Source organism: Serinus canaria, chromosome 12 (assembly GCF_022539315.1).
Source record: "Serinus canaria isolate serCan28SL12 chromosome 12, serCan2020, whole genome shotgun sequence".
NCBI lineage: Eukaryota > Metazoa > Chordata > Aves > Passeriformes > Fringillidae > Serinus > Serinus canaria.
Window position 1 is genome coordinate 2,605,118 of NC_066326.1, and position 21,308 is coordinate 2,626,425.

The window sequence follows — 21,308 nt, forward strand, 5'->3', positions numbered from 1 at the left end:
TGATCCCAGAGAAAGCAGCCTGCAAGGTGGAACCACCCCTTGAAGGAACTGAGCTAAGGCACTTTCAGGGCTGACGCTGCCTCCTGCTTTCATTTCAGGCAAGTTCCAACCGGCCAGAGTTTCACCTCAGACCAGCATCAACCAGCAGAATGAGCAGCTTAATTAAATTAAATGAAACAGCAAAGGATGGAGAAGGTCTTGGCTGTGCAGAGTCAAACTGGCACAGCCAACATCACCTCCCTGGTGCTCACCTCACCACAGGGAGCTCTGAGAGCAGCTCCACAGCCTGAGACATCAGCGGTCCAGCAGGGAACCTGCAACATCCCAGGGCAGGAGGCAAAGGAAAGGAGAGGGGGAGAAATGCAGGGACAGGACTCTGAGGACACTTCACCCATCCCAGGATTAGTAAACATGAAAAGAAACAATCACTCAGTGCTGACTGCCTGAATGCAGACTCTGCAGAGATTTTATCTCCAGGAGGGTTATTAATAGGTTAGGAATTCTGAGGAGAGGCAAAATGCAGCTAATGAGCATCACCCACTCTGTAGGTGAAATTTCAGGTGAAAAAAAAGAGCTGCATATTCATATCCAGTACCTTCAGTAACCTGCACTCTTCCAGCCCTGGGAAATCCATCTGCTGACTGCAGAGGTGGAATATTTTCCAGCAGGAAAAAGCCAATTTCTTGATCTAAAGCTTATTTATCCCCCAAAGCACGTCACTCCCAACAAAACTTTCAATAAGCTGGATCAGGGAAGGATAAAGGGATTTCTGACCACACCAATGAGATCAGCAAATGGACTAATATGGCATCACAAATTTAGGACATTGGAACCCCTTGTTCTAACCCATTTTTTGCCTCATTTAGCAGAACTACATCTGGGTTTCTGAAATCCCAGCTGGGTGCCATAACCACTGGGCTCCTCAGGGAATTTCTGTGGCCAGTAATTACAGAATTATACAGAAATTTACTGAGTCCCACCAGGAGACAGTGACAAGTCACACTCCTGGTGTCATTAGCTGGCAGCACAGACATTCATCTCCAACGTGGGGCCAGATGTTGGCAGCTGGACTTCACTGGGGGAAGCAGCAATTTGACCCCAAATGTCCTCCACCTCCAACAAGTATTTGCACCACAGGTCCTTCCATGCTGGTTGTTTTGGTTTTTTTTTTTTCTCAGTTCACCATGAAAAGCATTGGAAAACTTTGATTTCGATCCTCATAATGATAAATTCGAATGTTTAATCCTTGAAGCTTTGCAAGAAATGAAAACTCATGATAAATTCCTCAGCCAAACCCTCTGACAAGCATAATTTTTTTGCTGGGGTCCCACTGGTCCCAAACACTAGAAAAAATACCTGCTGCTGAATTCAGATTTATTCACAATAAAAGGCTTCTGTCACATTAGGCTTTGCCTTTTGCACATCCATCTTTGGGATGTCTATGCAGGCAATATTTTGGATATTTTTCCAGGGCTCCTATGTTCTAATTAGAGGATATTCCAGAATCAATCACCACTGATTTGTGGCTGATCACAGAAAATATCACAGCTGAGTTCAACCCCACAGCCAAATAAAATAAACACAGAATAAATTGTGCTGTGGAAGTGTTTGATGTTGCACAGAGTTCTCAGTGCAGCCCATGGCCACTGAAAATCCCAGCTGATGTCTCTGCAGTGACAGCACTGGCACTGTTCCATCAATGTTCCATGAATGCCCCACACAGGGATGTGATGGGAGGGGACAGAGGATCCAGCACAGCTCTGGGTGCTGCTCCCCACATCCCCAGGGCACAGGGGACAGCAGAGGGATTTGGGGCTCTCACCACACACAAATCATGGGGTGTGAGTGGAACAGCCACAGGGAGGATGGAAAGCTGCACTCCCAACTCCAGCTAGGGAGAATCTCCCAAAATCCCTCCGTGACACCTCTTCAAACACTCCTGGAAAAGGCTTGGCTGACCAAGGGGTTTTTCCTGACAAGGCTGCACTCAAAAACCAGAACTGAAGCGCTCTGACAGTGTGTGAGCCATGGAAAGAGAAGATTATCAGTGGCCAGAGTCATTTGTGCAAGGAGCCAGGGTCTGTTTAATCCCTGGGGAGACTCCAAGTTCAGTGACTGAGCTGGGCTTGAGACCAGGCTGGAGCACAAAATTTGGGGGGCTGGGAAAAAACCCAGAGAGGAGCCTGAGGCTCTCCTCCTTATCCCTTCAGAAAATGCAGTTTCTCAACCTAAAGCAAACAGGAGAGACACCAATACAGTGCAATAGAAAGGCTTAATTTGAGTATAGCAGAAACAGAGGTTCAGAAATACAGCAAGCAGAGCTGGGAACTCCAGTCACCAACATTGCCCCAGATTTACTCAGGGATTCATTTAGGACACCTTGTCCTGCAGCTCAGTTTTTGTCCTGCAGCTCAGTTTTTGTCCTGCAGCTGATTACAGTGGCTTCACACTAAAACTGTATCAATTATGGCAATTTATTCCAGTTTAAGTGAGAATGGAGCCCATCCCATCAGGTATTTTACATGTTTTGGGGTCAAGTGTTGAGAAATGGAACAAAGGAAAAGCATTTCTCCAGGTCACCTGCCCCTGAGATCCCTGTGTCTCGCTTCTACCAATATCAGGTGTAAAATGGAGGGAATTCAGGATGATAAATCAGCAATCAGCAAATACGTTGTGAAATTATTGTAGAAAAGCATCAGATCTGGTTTTATAACCTTCCCTGTGAATTCTACTGAAGATATCCTGAGATAAAGGAGAGCTTAGGCTGATCCATCACAGATAGTCTCATATTTTTCCTTGCAAATAAACCCTTAAAGGATGTAAAAGTGAGGCAAAGCAGAAATAGTCCAGAATTTCCTGTAACCTCGAAATTTCCAGCTCGTTAGACACTTAAATTAGTATCTAATTATGATTTTTCATACAGATCTGTATCCTGTACAGCAAACAACCCAACACTTCAAGGAATCTGAACCATGACTTGCAGTCCCTGATGCTGAGCTGCACTGAGTGAAGCTTGGGAGGTTTCCAGGGCTCATCTCCATGCCTCAATTGATATTCTGATCCATGGAGCAGGAGCAGTAGTTAAATCTGTAATTTCCATTGCAGCCTTTGAACTGTTTATGAGATACGACCCTGCTTGTTTATGGATTTTTTAATTGCTGCCTTAAATTGAAATAGTTCCCAAAGCCTGGCTGTCAGAGCGTGGCTGGGAGTCCACTCAGCCCTGAGGATGTGGAATGGAATCAGTGACAGCTTTTTTTTCTGTGTAAATCTCTGTTATCCTTTTCCAAATGATGGCCACAGGCAAGAATCAGGGCTAGCCCACTGGTTTAGGTGGCCACACGTGAAGGTCCCTGCCTTAGGAGGCAAGAGGGTTAAATTTCATCCCATCACCTGCAAAGTCGCAGTGAATTGCTGTTTTCTCTTCCTTAAAAGCTACACCAAAACCTTCACAAAACTGAGACCTCCTCCTTCAGTATCAGCTCAGGATCTTGCACTGATTTCAGGATGTTCACACCTGAGTGTTTGAATATTAACTCAGGTCTGGTTTCTTTGGCAATTCTTGCACTGACATCACATCAGAGAACAGCCTGCCACGGGAGAATTTTACATTCAGCCAATTTCTCCATCCTCAGGTCTCTGGTCTTTTGGAGCAGCAGCTTTAGAAATACCAAGCATAAATCTTAACTCAGTCTGCCGTGAAGAGCCTTTTACAGCACAGTTAATTAAAGAAGTTTAAACTGTACTTCTTCTCCTTCCTCTGGCATTGGGCCTGCTCACTAATTCAAGCAGCAGATTCCCGAAATGCTGGAGGAGGGGAGCTGAAGTCTGTGTTCTCACCATTTAAATTCATTTTCATGCTGAATGTATCTTGTAACAATCTGGCCTTTGTTAGTGCTGCAAACACATCGAGATCCTCAGAGCCCATTCTTCCCCCTCTCCTTAATGTCATCCTCCATAGGGGAGGTGGGCTATTTTCATTATGTAGGTGAGATTTAATGATCATTTCTGCTGACATTTCTATTGCTTCCCTGGAATGATGACTGTGAGTAAACACTCTTTTGTTCTCCTTTTCAGCAGCAGCCTTACAGACCCACTATTCTGCTTCTGCAGTGGAAATGTAATTTATGAAAGAAACTGCCCTGCTCTGCCTCGCCGGGGTTTTCTTCTCTTCCCTGGCACGGTGACTTTGCCAAGGAGCTTTACATCTGACTTGAATGCAGCTGGCACAGCTCTGCCACCTCTGCATCCTTATCCTGAATGCAGGGAGTGATCTCACATGTACCAGTGTGTGCTCCCAAACCCGGGGGTGAGCAGAGGTGATTTACCCCCAGCCCCTCCCTGGCAGGTTCTGATTCACAGCAGGTCTGTGCACCAGCAGCTCTTTCCCTGGGGTGCAGTTGTAGAGCACTTCAGAGAATCAAAGGTGCCTTCTACTCCTCTCTGAATCCTGATTTAATTTGCAGCTTTTACATTGAAAGTGTAAAGAACTGATGAAAATGAAAGAACTGATGGCAGAAGAGTTCTAATAACAGCAAATGTGCTTTAAAAGATGTGGGAGTTGGGTAAATCCCTCTAATACATTATCTGTACCATGTTTTTTTTTTTTCTCTGGGTTTGGGAATTTGCATTTATTAGCACTAAAATTCCTCTTGCTTTTGGTAACAACCATGTTTGCAACCTCTCCATAAATTTGTTGCCATCCACTCCCAATATCTTTAATATCTACTTAAGCTACTCTAGACTGCTCTTCATGAAAAGCTAAAAATCTCCTCTCTGAATACAGATCCAATAATCCCAAATACAGACATCAACTCCTTGTTTTCCATCTTTTTTAGTTCAGTAGAATATTCTGCTGCTGGAGGTACAAAGAGGACACTGAGCACTTTAACTCCTCTCAGATGTAATGAGTTTGAGATATTTTGCTTAAGAGAAGTTGTATTGACCCCACTGCCCTGGCCAGACTCCAAAGTCAAAAACTATTTCTGAAGTTTAACTGCATCACTCTCCTGTCCCTGCCTGGAACTCCAGCTGCCACCAGCTGCCCATCCTACCCTGTCAGCAGCTCAATAAACCTCAACTCACTGTCCCAAAGCTTTCTGCAATTCCCCTCTGCTCTGGAAAGCTCTGCCCTAAACCAGCTGCAAGGTGGTGGAGCCTGAACCACCCAGCAACACCTGGAATGCTGCAAATTCCTCAGCCAACACCAAGCTCTGGAATGACTGTGTGGCACACTGCAACATGAAATAGATTTCCCAAGTCAAAAGAGATCCATGAAGCTGGATGGAAGGAAGACAAGTGTGTCTTTCATGAGGAGCACTCAGAAAATGCATTTACATGGCAGCCTCAGCAGCTCCCTCCCAGGACCCCTCCCAGCCCCTGCAATGTCTTGTTTTCAATGTGCCCACAGCCCCACAGCTCTCCCAGCCCTGGCCAGGCCTGGAATGCTTCTCAGGATTATTTCCTATGCTGAAGACAGAACAAAAATGTTTATTCATGTTTCTCACAGCCCATTGGATCTGTGCTGATCTGCCAGAAGTGGTTTCTGTAGCAAAGCAGCCACCTGCTGTCACTGTGGGCTGAGAAAGCTGTGGATGCACCCCCTGCCACAAGGATTCCACCTGAGCATGGAGCTGTCAGATAGCTGATCACAAAATACTGCAGGAGCTTGGAAATGCAGGATCTCGTCTGAAAAAACCCACTGCACTGCTGCTTTTCTCCATCTCTGCCACTGAACTGCATCCTAAAACCTGCCCCAGGCTCCCACCTGCTCCACCATGGAGCTGGGGGAGTTTCTAGTCCTTTCAACCCCACTGGGAAGATTCTGCTTCTGATTTTCCTCTTCTCATTTTGTATGCTTCAATCCTGAATTTAGAAGCAAAATTTGTGTTCCTATTCCAAGCCACAGGTGATTAAATGGATTGGTACAATCCAGCTGTTTCACCTCTGGGACACGGTTCAACTGAACCTGGCTGGGCTGGGTTAAGGACTCTTGACTCTGATTTTAAGAGCTTTTTGCCAACCTTAATAATTCTTTGATTCTATCCATAAATTTCATGCCACTTCTACAAACCTGGTCCTTAATCCCTCATTTCCCTCTCTGCCCTTTCTCCGTGCTATCAGTGGAAGCACAAATTTCTAGGATCAGTATTTCTCCCTGCTTTATTTTTAAGCTTGTTTTCCATCCAGTTCCAGTGCTTTATTCTTCTCCCCATCAGTATTTATCCCAAACCCTGAATGCTGCTGACATCAGATTAATGAACTCACAGCTGATCAAATCACTTCCCCTGGAGTTTTCAAACATTTGCATCCATTGCTATTTCGCAGGAATAAAGAACCTGTGGGAGTTGATAGTTCAGTGGTCTGCAATCCTGCATCCAGATTTGGTTTCTGTCCTCAAAACCAGGAATTAAATTAGATTATTCCAAGAAGAAACTACCACTTTCTTTGAATGTTCACTAGTTTGCCATGTGAGCTGGTTCTTTCCCATTTATTTTGTGGCAAGACAGTTCTCATCCTAACAATAAAAGTAATAATTACAAATTCAAAGCAGAAATGAAGCCCTTACTTGGAACAATCAGCTCAATTTCCTCTGACATGGCAGTTCCCAGCACGTTGGATGCAAAGCAGCGATATTTCCCTTGGAAATTGTTGATGATTCCCCTGTTCTGGATCACAAAAGTTCCAGAGCTGTTGGATGTGACTATCCTGGGGTCAGATGATAAATCAAATGGTTTTCCATCCTTAGTCCAGTTAAAGCTGAAAAAGAGAAGAAATGTTAGAGGACCCAGGACAGCATTCTGGTATTAATGAGGGGTAAATACGGGGCCAAGAGGGTTTTAGCAAAATAAAAGGAAAAACTGGATGGAAGAGGAGGTTCTCCTTGCCACAGCTCCATCTGTAGCTGTGATGCTGCTGGGGGTGATTTTGATAAATGCTCTTCCTGTACCTGCAGTTCTCAGATGGACTCAAATTTGCCTAAACTGATTTAAAATCAGACAGCTGAAAACTGCAGTGCAAACTGCATCAATTTGGTGGCAGATGTACCTTTCTTTTTGGTTTTAAGAGAATAAATAATTACCAACAAAAACAGTGTTTTGGCACTTCAATGGTCTTGGCAAAACTGCCTTGCTCCAGGATGGAGAGATTATGGGATCCTTGCTCCAGGATGGAGGGATCATGGGATCCTTGCTCCAGGGTGGAGGGATCATGGGATCCTTGCTCCAGGGTGGAGGGATCATGGGATCCTTGCTCCAGGATGGGGATATGGATCCTGCTCAGATGAGGGATATGGGATCCTTGCTCCAGGATGGAGGATATGGGATCCTTGCTCCAGGGATGGAGGGATTATGGGATCCTTGCTCCAGGATGGAGGGATCATGGGATCCTTGCTCCAGGATGGAGGGAATATGGGATCCTTGCTCCAGGATGGAGGGATCATGGGATCCTTGCTCCAGGATGGAGGGATTATGGGATCCTTGCTCCAGGATGGAGGGAATATGGGATCCTTGCTCCAGGATGGAGGGAATATGGGATCCTTGCTCCAGGATGGAGGGAATATGGGATCCTTGCTCCAGGATGGAGGGATCATGGGATCCTTGCTCAGGGATGGAGGATATGGATCCTTGCTCAGGATGAGGGTTATGGCCTTGCTCCAGGATGGAGGGATCATGGGATCCTTGCTCCAGGATGGAGGGATTATGGGATGCCCTCACCTAACAGGCAGTCCCACATCATTTAAATACACCAGGAAACTTTTCACTGTTGCACTGACAAACAGTGGAACAAAGGGAATTTGTCATCACGCTACAAATCCCCTTTCAGAGCTCAATTAAAAATAACCAAATCGTCTTGATCTAAATAGAAGAATGCCTTCTAAAGATTAAATTGTATTGCAAAGAAAGGAGAAGGGAAGGATTAAAGAGAAAAAATGCTATTCAAACCAGCTATTAATTTAGCCCAAACACCATTCAGTGGTGAAAGCCTCGGGAGGAGTTTTCACTGTGTTATTATTACACTCTTGTTAGTCACATTCACATTAAAAATCTTTCTTTTTTCCACACTGGTGTAAAATGCACAGAGCTTATCTTTGGATATTTATCTGAATAACTCCTTCTGTGTCTGTCTGCACCATCACTATGGCCCTGCTGAGGTTAGGTACAGACAAGGCATCTGATAAAATGCAAATTGGTGATTGAATACACAGTTTAATGTGTTTGGGATTTTAAGGGTTGCTGTGGAAGAGGCAGAGGAACAGCTGGGCCCCTTTGATTACCATGACACAGCCCATCTTTTGCAGCACAACCCAGACAAGATATTTTTAAAAGCCAGGGGATGAATTTGGCACGTGCCAGAGAAATGAAGCATCCCCCAGCAAGGAAAACCATGTTGATACCTATTCACAGGGTGAGGGGAAGGGATGGAGCAACAAAAGCTGAATGGCCTGAATGGAAAGCCAAATCTTTTCCCTTCTGAGGATGATGAGCAGGTTTTTGTGCAGCAGCTCCTGACAGACACAATGTTTGGCAAAGGTTAAAAGCAAACTCAGCTTCTGTTTGCTTCTCCAAGCAGTACTCACGTGGGCTGGGGGTTTCCTCTGGCTTCACATTTAATGGTGAAGTCCTCATCAAAGGGGTAGGCAACCTGGGTGTGGGATTGCTCTGTGATTGTTGGAAGCTGGGAAACTGAACACAAAGAGGAACTGGGTTAAAACAGAGTTCCAGCCAAACTGGGCTCCCCTCGAGTGGAGAGGAACAATGGCAGGATTGCATTATTCCTGCAGAGAGTGAGCCTTGCCTTGGGAAAGAGAGGATCATCCCCTCCCCGGCATGGACAATACCCTCTGGTCACTGTCACTGCCTCCACGGCCAAAGAAAGGCCTGGCAGGGGGACAGTGCCACCCTGCCTGCCCTCCAGACCCACCCAGGGCAGAGGGGAGCTGGGACACCAGAGCCAAAGCTGGCACCGTGGCCTGGCCAATTTATTCCCAGTGAAGTCAGAAACTGGATTTAATCCAGACACAGATGCACACACATGAAGGAGCAAAGTGCTGCCTCCATCCTGGATAAAACTGCCAGAAAACCCATGGACTGCAAGGCTGGTTTAATGTCTGCCCCAGGGTGCAGCTGCCTGGTCACGCACGGAGGCTGCACCAACTTCTGCTTTTTTCTGAGGGAATTAAAGTGTTGCAAAAGCCCGTGTTAACAGAGGAAGGAGAATGTTCCCTGCAGTGGAGCTGGGATAATAGGATCACCCCATTGTTACAAACAGCCAGGAAGAGAATTAAAATGCTCTTTGTGTGCTGCTTTAAGTGCAGGGAGCTCAAAGCTGGAGTGAAAATCAGTGTCTTGTCAAGTCACATGGTCTCACAGCTGAACACTTGCAAGCCCACCAGCTCCCCTGATCAGAAATAACTTTTTATTATAATATAAAATGCTTCATTACAGCTAATTAAGGGTTAGGTGGTTCCCTGGGGTAGGTTCATAAAAGCAGTGGATGCCCAGAGAGTTTGTCCTTTGCTTTACAGTCACAGCTCCACGTTGGCTTTAGTGAAACACAAGGAGCCACGGCAGTTCCTTCCTGAAAAAAAACCCAAAAACCTCTACTTCCCAATGCAAATTTGGATAGTTTTACAAAAATATCCTATAAACCTCCTTGGTTGGCTTCCTCTTTGCAGCCAGGGCTATTGGCAGGCTCCAGAGTGCTAAGAGCTCATGGCAGATCCACAGGATGCCCTGAAACTGGCCCATGTCCTACTCTGAGACCCTGAAAAGAACCTAAATTTATTCTTCCTTAGGTTTACTTCTTTATTTTTTACCCACCATAATTAATAAATCCTAACATTGTTGAGTTTTGCTTTCTTGCTTTTTTTGGTTTTTTTGCAACCAAAACAACAAAGTTAAATGTAGTTTTCAACCCTCCTGTCCATTTATGTCTGAAAAATGCAAAGCTGGGGAGGTCTGGGCTGTACTCCAGGCAGAGGGGTCCTCTGGCTTTCCTTGGATTGCTCCCTGTGAGCCTCATCCCACATTTGACACGTGTCCTGGAAGCTCATGATCCATGTAAAACAAGCAGTTTGAATTCATCCCAGCCGGCGAGGGACGCTCCCCGGGGCAGGGCACAGAGTGTGAAATCCTCCCCTGGGGACCAACACTGGCCCTGAGACATCCACCTGCTCCTTCCCCAGGCTGCAGTGGCAGCTTGCACGACAAGGAAGGAGGGATTTATGCTCATCAAACGAGCTGCAGGGGGATTCAGAGCCAAAATGAGGAATTGAAGTGAAGGACAAACCCAAAGGCTGGGAGCTCAGCGTTGTGTTGGATGGCAAACACCAGAGAGAGGTTATTAGACAACTTTACTGCTCCATTTAAGCAGGCCCAAACAGGACAGCTTAGCTTTTGATCAGACCTGAATTTCCCAAAGGCCACATTGTGGCAAGATTAAATTCCAAATGGAACACAACTGGAAAGGAGGATTTAGTGTTTTTTCCTTCAGGGATAGCTGCAAAAGAATATCAAACAAAACCAGCAAAGTGCACAGCAAATAACTACAACTCACCTGATAATGGTATTTCAATAGCTGCTGCCAAACTCAATACAAAGAAAAACAGGCATATGGTGATGCCTTTTGTGCTTAATAGCATCTCCATCACTCTTCTGTAAACAAGGAGTCCAAACAGAATGAGAGATACCTTATGCTTCTGCTCACTGTCACTTCAAATCAGGCACAGGGATGTGAGAGTGGGAGTCTGGTGAGGAGAAAAAACAGCAATATTAGCCTGCAATATCAACCTGGGTCTGACACAGTGATAAAATTAAAGCAATGCTTCGGGTTTGCAGCTAAATTGCACTAAATGGTCCATTTCCCTCTAGCCCCATCCCCTGGCTTCAGGAACAACCTCTAACAAAAAACCACATGCACAAAAGTACAGCTCTGTTGTAGCACAGAAATACAATTTGTTTTTTGGCAATTAAAAGTAGGGATGGTTTAGAATATGGTGCATTTGTCATCATTCCAGTTCATAAATTTTTCCAATGAGAGTTCTGTAAGTTGGAAAGTAATGTAACAGATCTAATGAGAGAAATTTGGTACACTAATGACCTTGTTCATAAATCTCATCTGTCTTTTATCTTTCATTTATGCTCAGAGAAGGCCACAGTCTCATTTAGTTCCTTACTAGGAAGCAGAACATGAAACCTTTGCTATTCCCTCCCAGTCCCAGAACTACTCTGTGGGTTTCACACATTCATCTGGACATCCTTGGCTTCTGAATGACAAGGCAAAAATGTTGTGTAGCTGCAAAAAGGAGACAGATCCAGCTCTAATGAGCATTTAAGTGAAGTTCACAGAGAAGATAAGGAGAGAATTCTGATTTAGATCAAAAATCAGGAAGAAATCCTTCCCTGGGAGGGTGGGAGTCCCTGGCACAGAGAAGCTGTGGCTGCCCCTGGATCCCTGGCAGTGCCCAAGGCCAGGCTGGACACTGGGGCTGGGAGCAGCCTGGGATGGTGGAAGGTGTCCCTGCCATGGCAGGGGTGGGAGAAGATGATTTTTAAGGCTCCTTCCAACCCAAAGCACTCTGAGGCTGCAAAAGTGGGTTCTGATCACCAACTCCATCCACGGTCCCTGAGTGAACTATGAACCAGCACGAGCTGTGCTCCCCTGTGCACCCTCTCACAGGGCTAAGGGACACCAGGCCCAGGAGAATTCAGACCTCAGCTGAGCACACCTGTGAAAGAACAGCTCTGAAGCCAAGGCCACGGTGCAGCAGCCATGGACCCACCCGGCTGGCATGGCCCAGCCAGCTCTGCTCCAGCAGGGCAGTGCCAGCTCAGCTGAGCCTGCCTCTCACACAGCTCCTGTATCTTTGCACATCCCAGCCTGCTAATCCAGGGATCAGAAAAGCAATCCCGGGAGCAGTTGGCATGTGGGGACAGCAGGAGGTGGCACTGGGGATGGCTGTGCTTGCCCAGCACAGCTGGGCAGGGGCAGAGCTCAGCCCACAGCCACATCCTCCAGCCCAAGGGGGTTTTCTCCTCGGGGCTGCTTCTCCCTGCAAACACAGATGTGTTCCCCCAGCACATCCCCTCTCACAGCTTGTGGCCCTCCCTCCAGGACGAGTTCTGGTCACACCAGCACACAGAAACTTCCTGGAAGTTCACATCTGGGAGACCAAAATCCCCAGCTGAGGATTGCAACTGGCCAACGAGGGGCGAGCCACAGACACCATAATCACATAAGCCTCATTTGTTTAGAAATGAGGCTAAAAACCAGATGTCTTTTAAGTATCTTAGGCCCAGAGTATTTGCTGATGGAAGAAGCTGACTAATCTGCTTAGTGCCCCGCTCTGCAGAAGGGCACTGGGGGGGACAGGGGCAGGGGACAGGCTCAGCTGGCACCCCCAGGCTATCCTGGGTGTAAATCAGCCAGAATCAGGCAAATCAGCAGTTCTGTTCCCTCAGTTTGAGCTCTCCTGGCTCTGACTTGTGAGCAGTGGAGCTTTCCAAAGCTCAGCCTGCCCAAACCTGGGCTGTGTGACAGCACAGGGGACACACAGGACACGCAGCAGCCCCAGCCAGCAGCCACCTGATGGCTGCTGTCACTGCAGGATGGGGCTGTCCCCCTCCTCACCTGCTCCTGGCACTTGCTCAGCCCCGGATCTGTGTCATGGCAGTAAAACAGATGCTCTGACAGAAAACCCCCTGGATGCAGAATTACAATTTAGGCTCATAAAACCTGAGCAGCCTTGCTGCCTGCAGATGGCACGGTGGTGGCAGCGAGAGCCTCCTCTCCCCATCTGCTGACAGCTCTGGGGACAGGAGCAGGCAGGTCAGGATGGCAGCCAGAGGCAGGGGAGCTGGGATTACAGGAGGTGTGCAGCTTGCTAAGGTCACAGCAAGTTTCATTTTAGATGAGTGCCACAAAGCATTCTAAAAATTCAGATTAAATCCAAGAAAAAAAAAAAAAAACAAAACAAAACAAAAGCACAGCTCGATTCCTTAACCAAACCAATTAGCTCACACCTTATTTTTTTTTCTTATTTTTTTTAAATGAAGTGCCACAGCAGAGCAGCAATGTTCCAAGCAAGCAGGGCATCCTTCATCATGTGGCACAGCCCGACTTGCCTCTGCAGGCTGCTGTAATTAGCCGGCCTGTCTAGCACCTCACTCCTGCTCCCTGGCTTGCATACTAATGCTGGGGCTGACAGCAGCAGCCTCGGGAAGCAGGCAGCACAGGGGGAGCAGCAGGGATGGCCTGGTGCACACCCAGCTGGGAATTCCACCTGGGCACCTCCCTGCAGCTGCCTGGGACCTGGGCTGGTTCCTTGGGAGGGGATTCCATCAGGAGCAGCCCTGGGCTGGTGGGAATCGAGCAAGAGGCTCCTTGCAGAGATATTTACCTTGTGGCAACCTCCCAGCAAGATAAGGCTGGTGCTCCTGTGTCTGCTATCCCTGGGGAGTGGCAGAGGCTGTGACAGTGATTATGGAATGCCAACACCTCAGCCACATCTCCCTGAGCTGCCCCACTCCCTGCTTGTCACCGACATCTTTTATGAAAAATCCTTTCCTCAGGATTTTTCCCCTCCTGAGAAGCTGAGAGGCCTCAGGAACAAATGTAAACAATTCTTACCTGCTGCTGTGGAATGCAACGGGGGGAATCTGGGATTGGCCTCATCTGGCTGTTTCCAATTAAGAGCCAATCACAATCCAACAGTCCAGACTGTCTCGGTCAGAGACAAGACTTTGTTATTCATTCCTTTTCTATTCTTAGCCAGCCTTCTAGTGAAATCCTTTCTTCTGTTCTTTTAGTATAGTTTTAATATATTATCTATCATTAAATAATAAATCACGCCTTTGATACATGGAGTCAACTTTCTTGTCTCTTCCCTCATCCTGGGACCCTTGTGGACAATACCACACCTGCTCCCTCCTCTGTGCCCTCCTCTGTGCCCTGCTGGTGCTCAGCAGGCAGCCAGGTGAGGCTCATCCTCCCTGCAGAGACCTGGACCGAGCTCTTCACCTTTCTGAGGTGACATTTAGGCAGGGCTGCCGAGCTTTGGGTGCTTTGGATGCCTGTCACACCTTTGGCTGTCCCAGCAGGCCTCAGTGACACTGCAGAGATCCTGATTAAATCCCCAACCTTCCCTCTCACCTCCAGCACCCAAAACACCCCGAGCCCCTTCCTTAATGAACAATATCCCCCGACAGCCCATCCATCCTCCTGCAGACACAGCCACACACCCCAGCTCCAGGCAGAACAATCTCTCACTCCAACCATGATTAAACTCCAAACCCAAACTTCCCAACCTGGGCCAGCTCCCAGCAAATGAACAATTTCGCTGCCTAAGTAATTTGGAGAAGTGACTGAGGGAGCTGTGCAGGCCCTTGGCAGCCAGGGGCAGGTTTTGGTCTCACTGGTGCCAAAGCACAGCTCTGTCCTTGGGCTAGGACAGCGCCAGGGACCCACTTGCAAAATCCTGACCTTGGGAAGAGCATCAGCCCTGCTCTCCGAGCTGGGTCAGGCCCAGAGCCCTGCTTTTCACAGAATTATGGGATGGTTTAAGGTGGAAGGGACCTTAAAAATCATCTTCTCCCACCCCTCCCAAGGCAGGGACACCTCCCACTGTCCCAGGTGCTCCCAGTGTCCAGCCTGGCCTTGGGCACTGCCAGGGATCCAGGGCAGCCCCAGCTGCTCTGGGCACCTGTGCCAGGGCTGTCCACCCTGCCAGGGAGGAATTCCTAATTCCCAGTCTCCCATCCATCCCTGCCCTCTGGCAGTGGAAGCCATTCCCTGTGTCCTGGTTCTTGCAAACCTCCTGCAGGTACTGGTAAAATTGAAAAGGTCTCCCCCAAACCTTTTCTTCTTTTCCCAAGAATTCCACATCCTCCTTTGCCCTCAGGTGGACTCACTGCAGCACCTCTGGCACCAGGGCTGGGGGCAGCAGCCTGCCCAGGAAAACCTTTCTTCTGCACCACAAATGAACACGGACTGCTCCAACAAATGTCACATTTGCAGCCCCTCCTCTCCCTTCTTCTTCCCCCTCCTCCTCCTCTTTCTGACTTCCTATTTGCTTTTCTCTGCCTCAGGCTCAAGTCAAGTCATTTGAATTCCCTGCAAATACTTATCTGTAGTTCCTTACCTGCAATCCATTATTTACTCTGCTGTTCAGTTAATAGTAAATACTGATTGCTCTAAGGACAGCTCATTTGTTTGTTTAATGAGCTGCCTTTAACTTACACTGAGCAAATCTCTCAAACTATCAGTATTTCCAAGGAGCAATGCAGTTCCAGATTCTTTTATTACATCCCCTTGCTTCCAGAAGGATGCCATAAAAATATTGGACAACCAAACAAGAAAAAAAAAGATTAAATTTCCATTTATCTCATCAACCTAGTGAAGAATTTCCCCTACATGTAATTACTGCATTAAAATTGCTCATAAATAGTAGCAGGATGACAGCCAAAATTCCCAGATTACTGCTCTGCCACTTCCAAGAGAAATTATAATGCACTACTAAATATGGCACCAACCTCAGCTCTTTGGTCCCCTCTTCAAACATTCCTTGTTTCAGTCCTGTGCACACAAATTCTGAGGAAAGAAATGGATCCCCACAGCTGAACACTGGTGCATCCCCTGGCCAAGCTTTTCATTAACTAGAAGCAAGTTTAATTTCTCAGTGACACGGATGTTACAGGACTGGTAAATATTTGGAATTAGAAATTACAGCCTCCCCTGTTGAGGAACAACAGGAAAAAAACTCTGGTTTTTCCTGTTGTTATGGAACAACAAGAAAAAACTCTGGGGAAAAAAAAATTCCTGTCTGGTAGGAAGAAATAAAAGTTTGGTTTAATGATTTCACATGGAATTGTTAATTGTTAGAACCTTAGATACTGAAAATTTTAAATTTTCTGTGTAGAAAAACACAAACCCTCAAGAAAATACTACATTTAACCTGAAGCCATAGAGAAGACTTCCAAAATTAAATTAAAAAAACTAAGATTATAAGTGTACAGTTTAAACAGAAGCGTGTAATATCACATAATAGAAAACTTAAAGTTTTAAAATATAATAATAATATGTAAAACTAAAATAGAAGTTTTAAAGCAATAACCAGTCCTTCTTCACCTTCTTCTTCATAAGTTTAAGTAGTATTTTATAATTAAATTAAAAAGCCCACATTACGAGACTTAAGTAATTATTTAAGTTAAAAGTAAAAATAATTTAACTGTTATTTTTTAATTAGTTTTTCCTTAAAAAACCTTATAGAAATAAATACAAAACACTTTATAGCTTGTGAATAAAATACTGTAAACTGACTACTAATAAAACTGTAATATAAATAAGAAATGATAAACATCTCAGTCCAAACACAAAATATCATCTCAAGAACTTAAGAACTTTCAATCCCAACCCTAATCCAAAAAAAAAAAAAAAAAAAAAAAATCAACAGTTAATGTAGGAGAGTTCAGTGCTCCAGAGCACAGGGGCTCCACTGCAAAGCAGGTGGGGCATGGAAAATTCACCAGGTAAGGAAAGGAAATGTGCTCCAAATGTGGAGATGTGCTCCAAATGTGGAGATGTGCTCCAAATGTGGAGATGTGCTCCAAATGTGGAGATGTGCTCCAAATGTGGAGATGTGCTCCAAAGTGTTCCCAGAGCTGCTCCCAGCAGAGGGGGGCAGCCCTGGGATGCAGGCAGGGAGCTCACAGGATGAATCCATCACCTCAGAGCTTTTCCACACCTCAAGGATCTCCCTACTTCACCTGGGAAAGGTGGAGATTTCTGCTGCATTTCTGCATAAATGCTGCTCCAGTGCCAGTTTTTATGCAGCTATAGATTTTTTCTCCCCCTGAACCCCCCCAGCAGTGTGCAGAGTCACTCAGGGTTTGGAAAAGAGAGGGAATATTCCTAAGGACCCCATTTCAGTTCAGGTGTCAGTGTCACCATTCCCCTAAAAGCTTTCTGACATGCCAGTGTCAGGGTGAGGATAACCTTCACTTGACTCTTCCCCAGCCTTATATTTTGGGATGTTTTCAGTTCTTAAAAAAGCAGCCCATGCATATGCTGGAGGTGATTAAAATAATCACCCGCATCAGAGAGCTGCTCTTCCTTCCAAGGCAAAGCATTTCCAAACCCACTGCAGCACACAACAGGCACAGGGATATTTTGGGTTTAGATGCAATTCCACTCTCAGGAGGTTTAGTGAGAAAAGTCCATGTATTATTTATCTTACCAAGGACTTCACAAACATTACTGGACCAGCACATCTAAAGGAAAAGTTTTCAGTCTGGTTACACAACTTCAGCATTATTTCACAGAATTTATGTGTTTCAACTGTGGTTAAAACTATTGTGCTTTCCCAATTTTGTAATCCATCAGTCTTCCCATTTCCAAACCCCAAAACCACTCTAAAAATGGAATGAACATGATCAAAAAAGAAATATGTACACGAGGCTGTGGCACAATGCAGCAGTAAACCATTCAGTTCAATATAATTAATTCCCCTGGGCCAAAGTTTGAAGGAATGAACAAGGAATTTGGGGGGCCAGCTTGCCAGGTGCTGGCTGTCTGGGAGGGCAGGTCAGCCTTGGGCTGGGCAGGGTGACAGATGGTGCTGTCCCCTGGCTGCACTGATGCTGTGCAAACCCAATTTCTGCTGTCTCTGCTGGAGATCTGCCCTGAGCTGAGGGGAATGAGGTGCACGAGCATCTTGGAATGCCAGGGTGTGGCCCCAGGAAAAGGCAGCCAGCCCCAGCTCCCCATTCCCACAAGCACTGCCTTACCTGCTCCCAACAAAATCCTGCAGAGCCATCCCCTCAGGTCTCCCCAGATCACAGCCTGTGCTCTGAAATGGTTTAAAGGAGCAATAAATGCTTTCTCCTGGTCACCCCTCTGCCCACACAATGGCCCAGCACCTGGGAGAGCTGATTGAATTGCTTGTGTCCATCTGGCAGCTGAAGCACCGAGCACAGGGATCACATTTCTTACAGCTCTGAGTGGCTTTTACACACACAGGGATGGAGAGAGGAGGAAATGGGGTTTGTAACCTGCCAAGGCATTCAGGAACTCAGCCTTGCCAGCCCCATCAGAGCTGCTGGAACCTCCAAAAAGCCTCAGAACAGCCCCTGCAATAAAGACTCCCAAGAAAGCCCAGAGGGGGAATTAAACCTGCTTTAACCCCTTGATGGCCCAAGGAATGAGTGTGAGCTGTGGCTGGGCTGTTGCTGATGATGGCCACCTCATTCAGCTCCAGTGATGACACTGCTGGCATGGCACTTCCCAGCAAGGTGAGATAACCACCTGGCCACTCCTTCCAGCAGGAGCACACAAACCTGCACCAAATTCTGCCCTGATGGAAGCTCTCAAACAGCTGAGTAAACACCAATATCTGGATTGATCTGAGGACAACAGCTGGGGCATGGCACACCAGGTGAGCCCACAGTGGCTCAGAGGGAGAACAGAAATCCTCTGTCCTCCTGCAGCTGTCTGGGGACTTTCTGAGCCAGATCTGCTCTTTAATAATACCAATACCTCTCCTCCATAAATTTAATACCTTTTTCTTTCAATTCATTGCTTTTCTGCCCCTTCTCACTGCACACAAAACTGTTCCTTCTCCAGTTCATTTTTGGACTGGGTTAACTGGGCAGCAGCTCTGAGCACTGGGCCACTAGAGCAGCTCCTGTGACACACAAGTTTAGGTCAGTAGACACAATCTTTTCCTGAGTGGGAATTAATCCATATTTTTACATTCATCTCCTCTAATCCTCTCTTCAAGCTCTACTGTGGCACCAACCTCTCTTTCAGGGGAAAATCTGGATTTAATGTTGTGTACTCGAGGTGGATGTACCACATCCTGCAGCACAAACTGCTCGTGGAGATGTTGTGCAGCCTTCTGAGAAACCCACAAGTATTTAATTAGCAAGTTTCTAAGGTATTTGGAGTGGAATTAAAAGTACCATGCTGAAATTTCAGACTGTATCCCTCCACTGCACTATAAAGTGCATTTTGTATAATTCCTGTACAAACCACCATAAAAGAAGGGTCTGGCTATACATGTGCACATTCACAGATGTAAGAGCAGCCTAATCCCCCCACGTGTCTCTGGTTTATCCCCTCCACCTGAAGGCTTGGCCACAAATCATCCCTTCTTTAACCAATGGAAAGACAGAAATTACTCCAGCAGGAGGAGATAACGCTGTAGCAGAGGAATGCCATGACCTACAAACCCCCAGTGACCATCACCCTCCCTGCTGGGCACCAGCCAGCCCAGATCTGAGCTTTAGACACACCTGAAAGCACAGCCTGCTAAAAATTCAACTGCTGTCTGAGGCTTTTGCCATTCTGCATTTCCTGGAGATGCAACCTCTCCTAAAGGAGTTTAGCACATTTCTGGCTGAAACTAGTTTTATATTAATTGAGATTTTCAACAGCCTTTAGCATTTCAGCTCACAGGTCAAGCATGAAGCAGAAAGCAAAGGACAGCAGCAGGTGGGGTGGGTGATGGGGATGAGGCAGTGGCAGCCAGGCACAGAGGGAAGGGAAGGGAAAGAAATAAAAGCAGGCTGCAGTTTGTGCTCAGATGTGACTGCCAACGACAGCCTCTGCCAGCAGAGGTGATGCAAATCCCCCAAAATTTCAACACGAATTTGCAAAGGTGCCTGCTTCTTCTGTGCTCTCACCCTGCCTCTTTCAAAACACATAATAATGGGAAAATCGTGAGTTTTCTCCTGTTCATACACACAAACATGAGTTCTAGTAAAGCAACACCTCCCTGAAGCAGCCCTGCCTCACCTGGAAAGGCTCTCCTGGAAGGCAGCACATGCCAGAGCCAGTCTGAGCCAGCCCAGCTCCTGCCTGGAGCACAGCCTTGGCACACACAGAGCCAGGAGAGCTCCACTGGCTGGGAAAGGTGGGCAGGGCTGTGCCAGGCAGGGCTGTGCCAGGCCTGGGGCTAATGAGGATCTTCAGTCAGCAGAAAGCTCAGGGAGAAGAGCACAGAGCACACTCCAAAGGCACAGCCAAGGGCTCCCAGGGATCCTGCCACGGGAGGAACCCTGCACTTCTCTCAGGTGGCAAAGGAGGGGGAAAACTTCCACACCCAGCCCCTGATGGGCTCCAGTCCAGGCACAGGAACCATCCCAGGGCCAGGAAAATCACCTGACAATGGCAGAAACCACTGCAGGGCACCGAGGGCTCCACTTGGTGATTCTCACAGCGTGGCTCTGTGTACCCTGTGCTGGTGACGAGGTGACATGAGCAGGGGGAAAGGGGTTTAATTGCAAATAAATGACCTCTAGAGCAGAAAACAGCCATTATTCCCACTCAGTCCATTAAGAATCATCTATTCCTGCTGTGTCCCAGGCAGGTGAGCTCACTCAGATGTACAACACTGGCCATACTGTCAGATGTCAAAAGCCCTGAATCTGAGCCCCCTGCTCCATCTGTGCCAGGGAAAATGCACACTCACAGAGCTTCTCTGCCTCAGGGACTCAGGAGATGCTCAGTGGATTCCCAAGACCTCCAGAGAAAAACCCTGGTGGGCTTCACACACAAAAAATCCTGAACCCCAAGAAAAACTGACCCCAAAAGTGCAGCAAATCCCCTCTCTCAGTTTTTACCCTGCTCTCAGCACAATGGCAGTGAAAGTCACCGGGACACTGCGTGTTCCTAATTTCAATTGCAGCCAGGGACTCGTGACCAGGGAGAGTTCCACAGCAGGCAGGCTCTGTGCTCTCTGCCTGCCTCTGCTTCTCCTCCTCCTGTGTAATAACAGAGATCAGCTCTTCCTGGAGCATCTCCCCACACTTGCTTCTCCTGATAAGTCAAGGCCATTAAGCCTCCAACATTTTCTACATTGCCAGAGATACAAGGGATTACTTAGAAAAGAAAAAAACAGAGTGAGAAGTAGTGATTTCTCACCAACTCTGCATGGGAGTGTTGAAGGCTATGAGTGGAACACCATCCACATCACTCTGAAATCTTCACTGCCCGTGGGGACAGCCAGCAGCATCCCTCACTCTGGGAATCCTGGTCTGATTCTACAGCAGGATCCTGTGGGACTCCCAGCCTGCCAAGGCAGCAGCACCACGGGAGCTGATTTATGGCAATAATTGTAGGATTTGGCCCAGTCTGTGCATTAGGATCTGAGTAGCTGAGCAGACAGGATGGCATTAGAGATTCATGGATAATTCATCTGATTCTGCACTTCCTACTCTCCCTGCTCTCACCTGGAATCTCCAACAATTCCCTTTTCCCACGGAGAACTTCACAGCTCAAGAAAACCCCCAATAAGGCTGAATAAAAACACT

General features: G+C 47.0%; 1 protein-coding gene across 7 annotated transcripts in view; it reads right to left on the reverse strand.

The window, feature by feature from the left end:
- CHL1 (cell adhesion molecule L1 like) overlaps positions 1-21,308 on the reverse strand; it is a 126,363-nt gene that overhangs the window by 46,858 nt on the left and 58,197 nt on the right. For all 7 annotated transcript variants that reach the window (XM_050979136.1, XM_009091199.4, XM_009091197.4 and 4 more), the window contains 3 exons: positions 10,558-10,747; positions 8,579-8,684; positions 6,569-6,759 (listed from right to left, as the gene is read on the reverse strand). In XM_050979136.1, coding sequence (XP_050835093.1) covers positions 6,569-6,759; positions 8,579-8,684; positions 10,558-10,648 — 388 coding nt within the window. In that variant the 5' untranslated portion in view covers positions 10,649-10,747. The remainder of the gene's footprint in view (positions 1-6,568; positions 6,760-8,578; positions 8,685-10,557; positions 10,748-21,308) is intronic.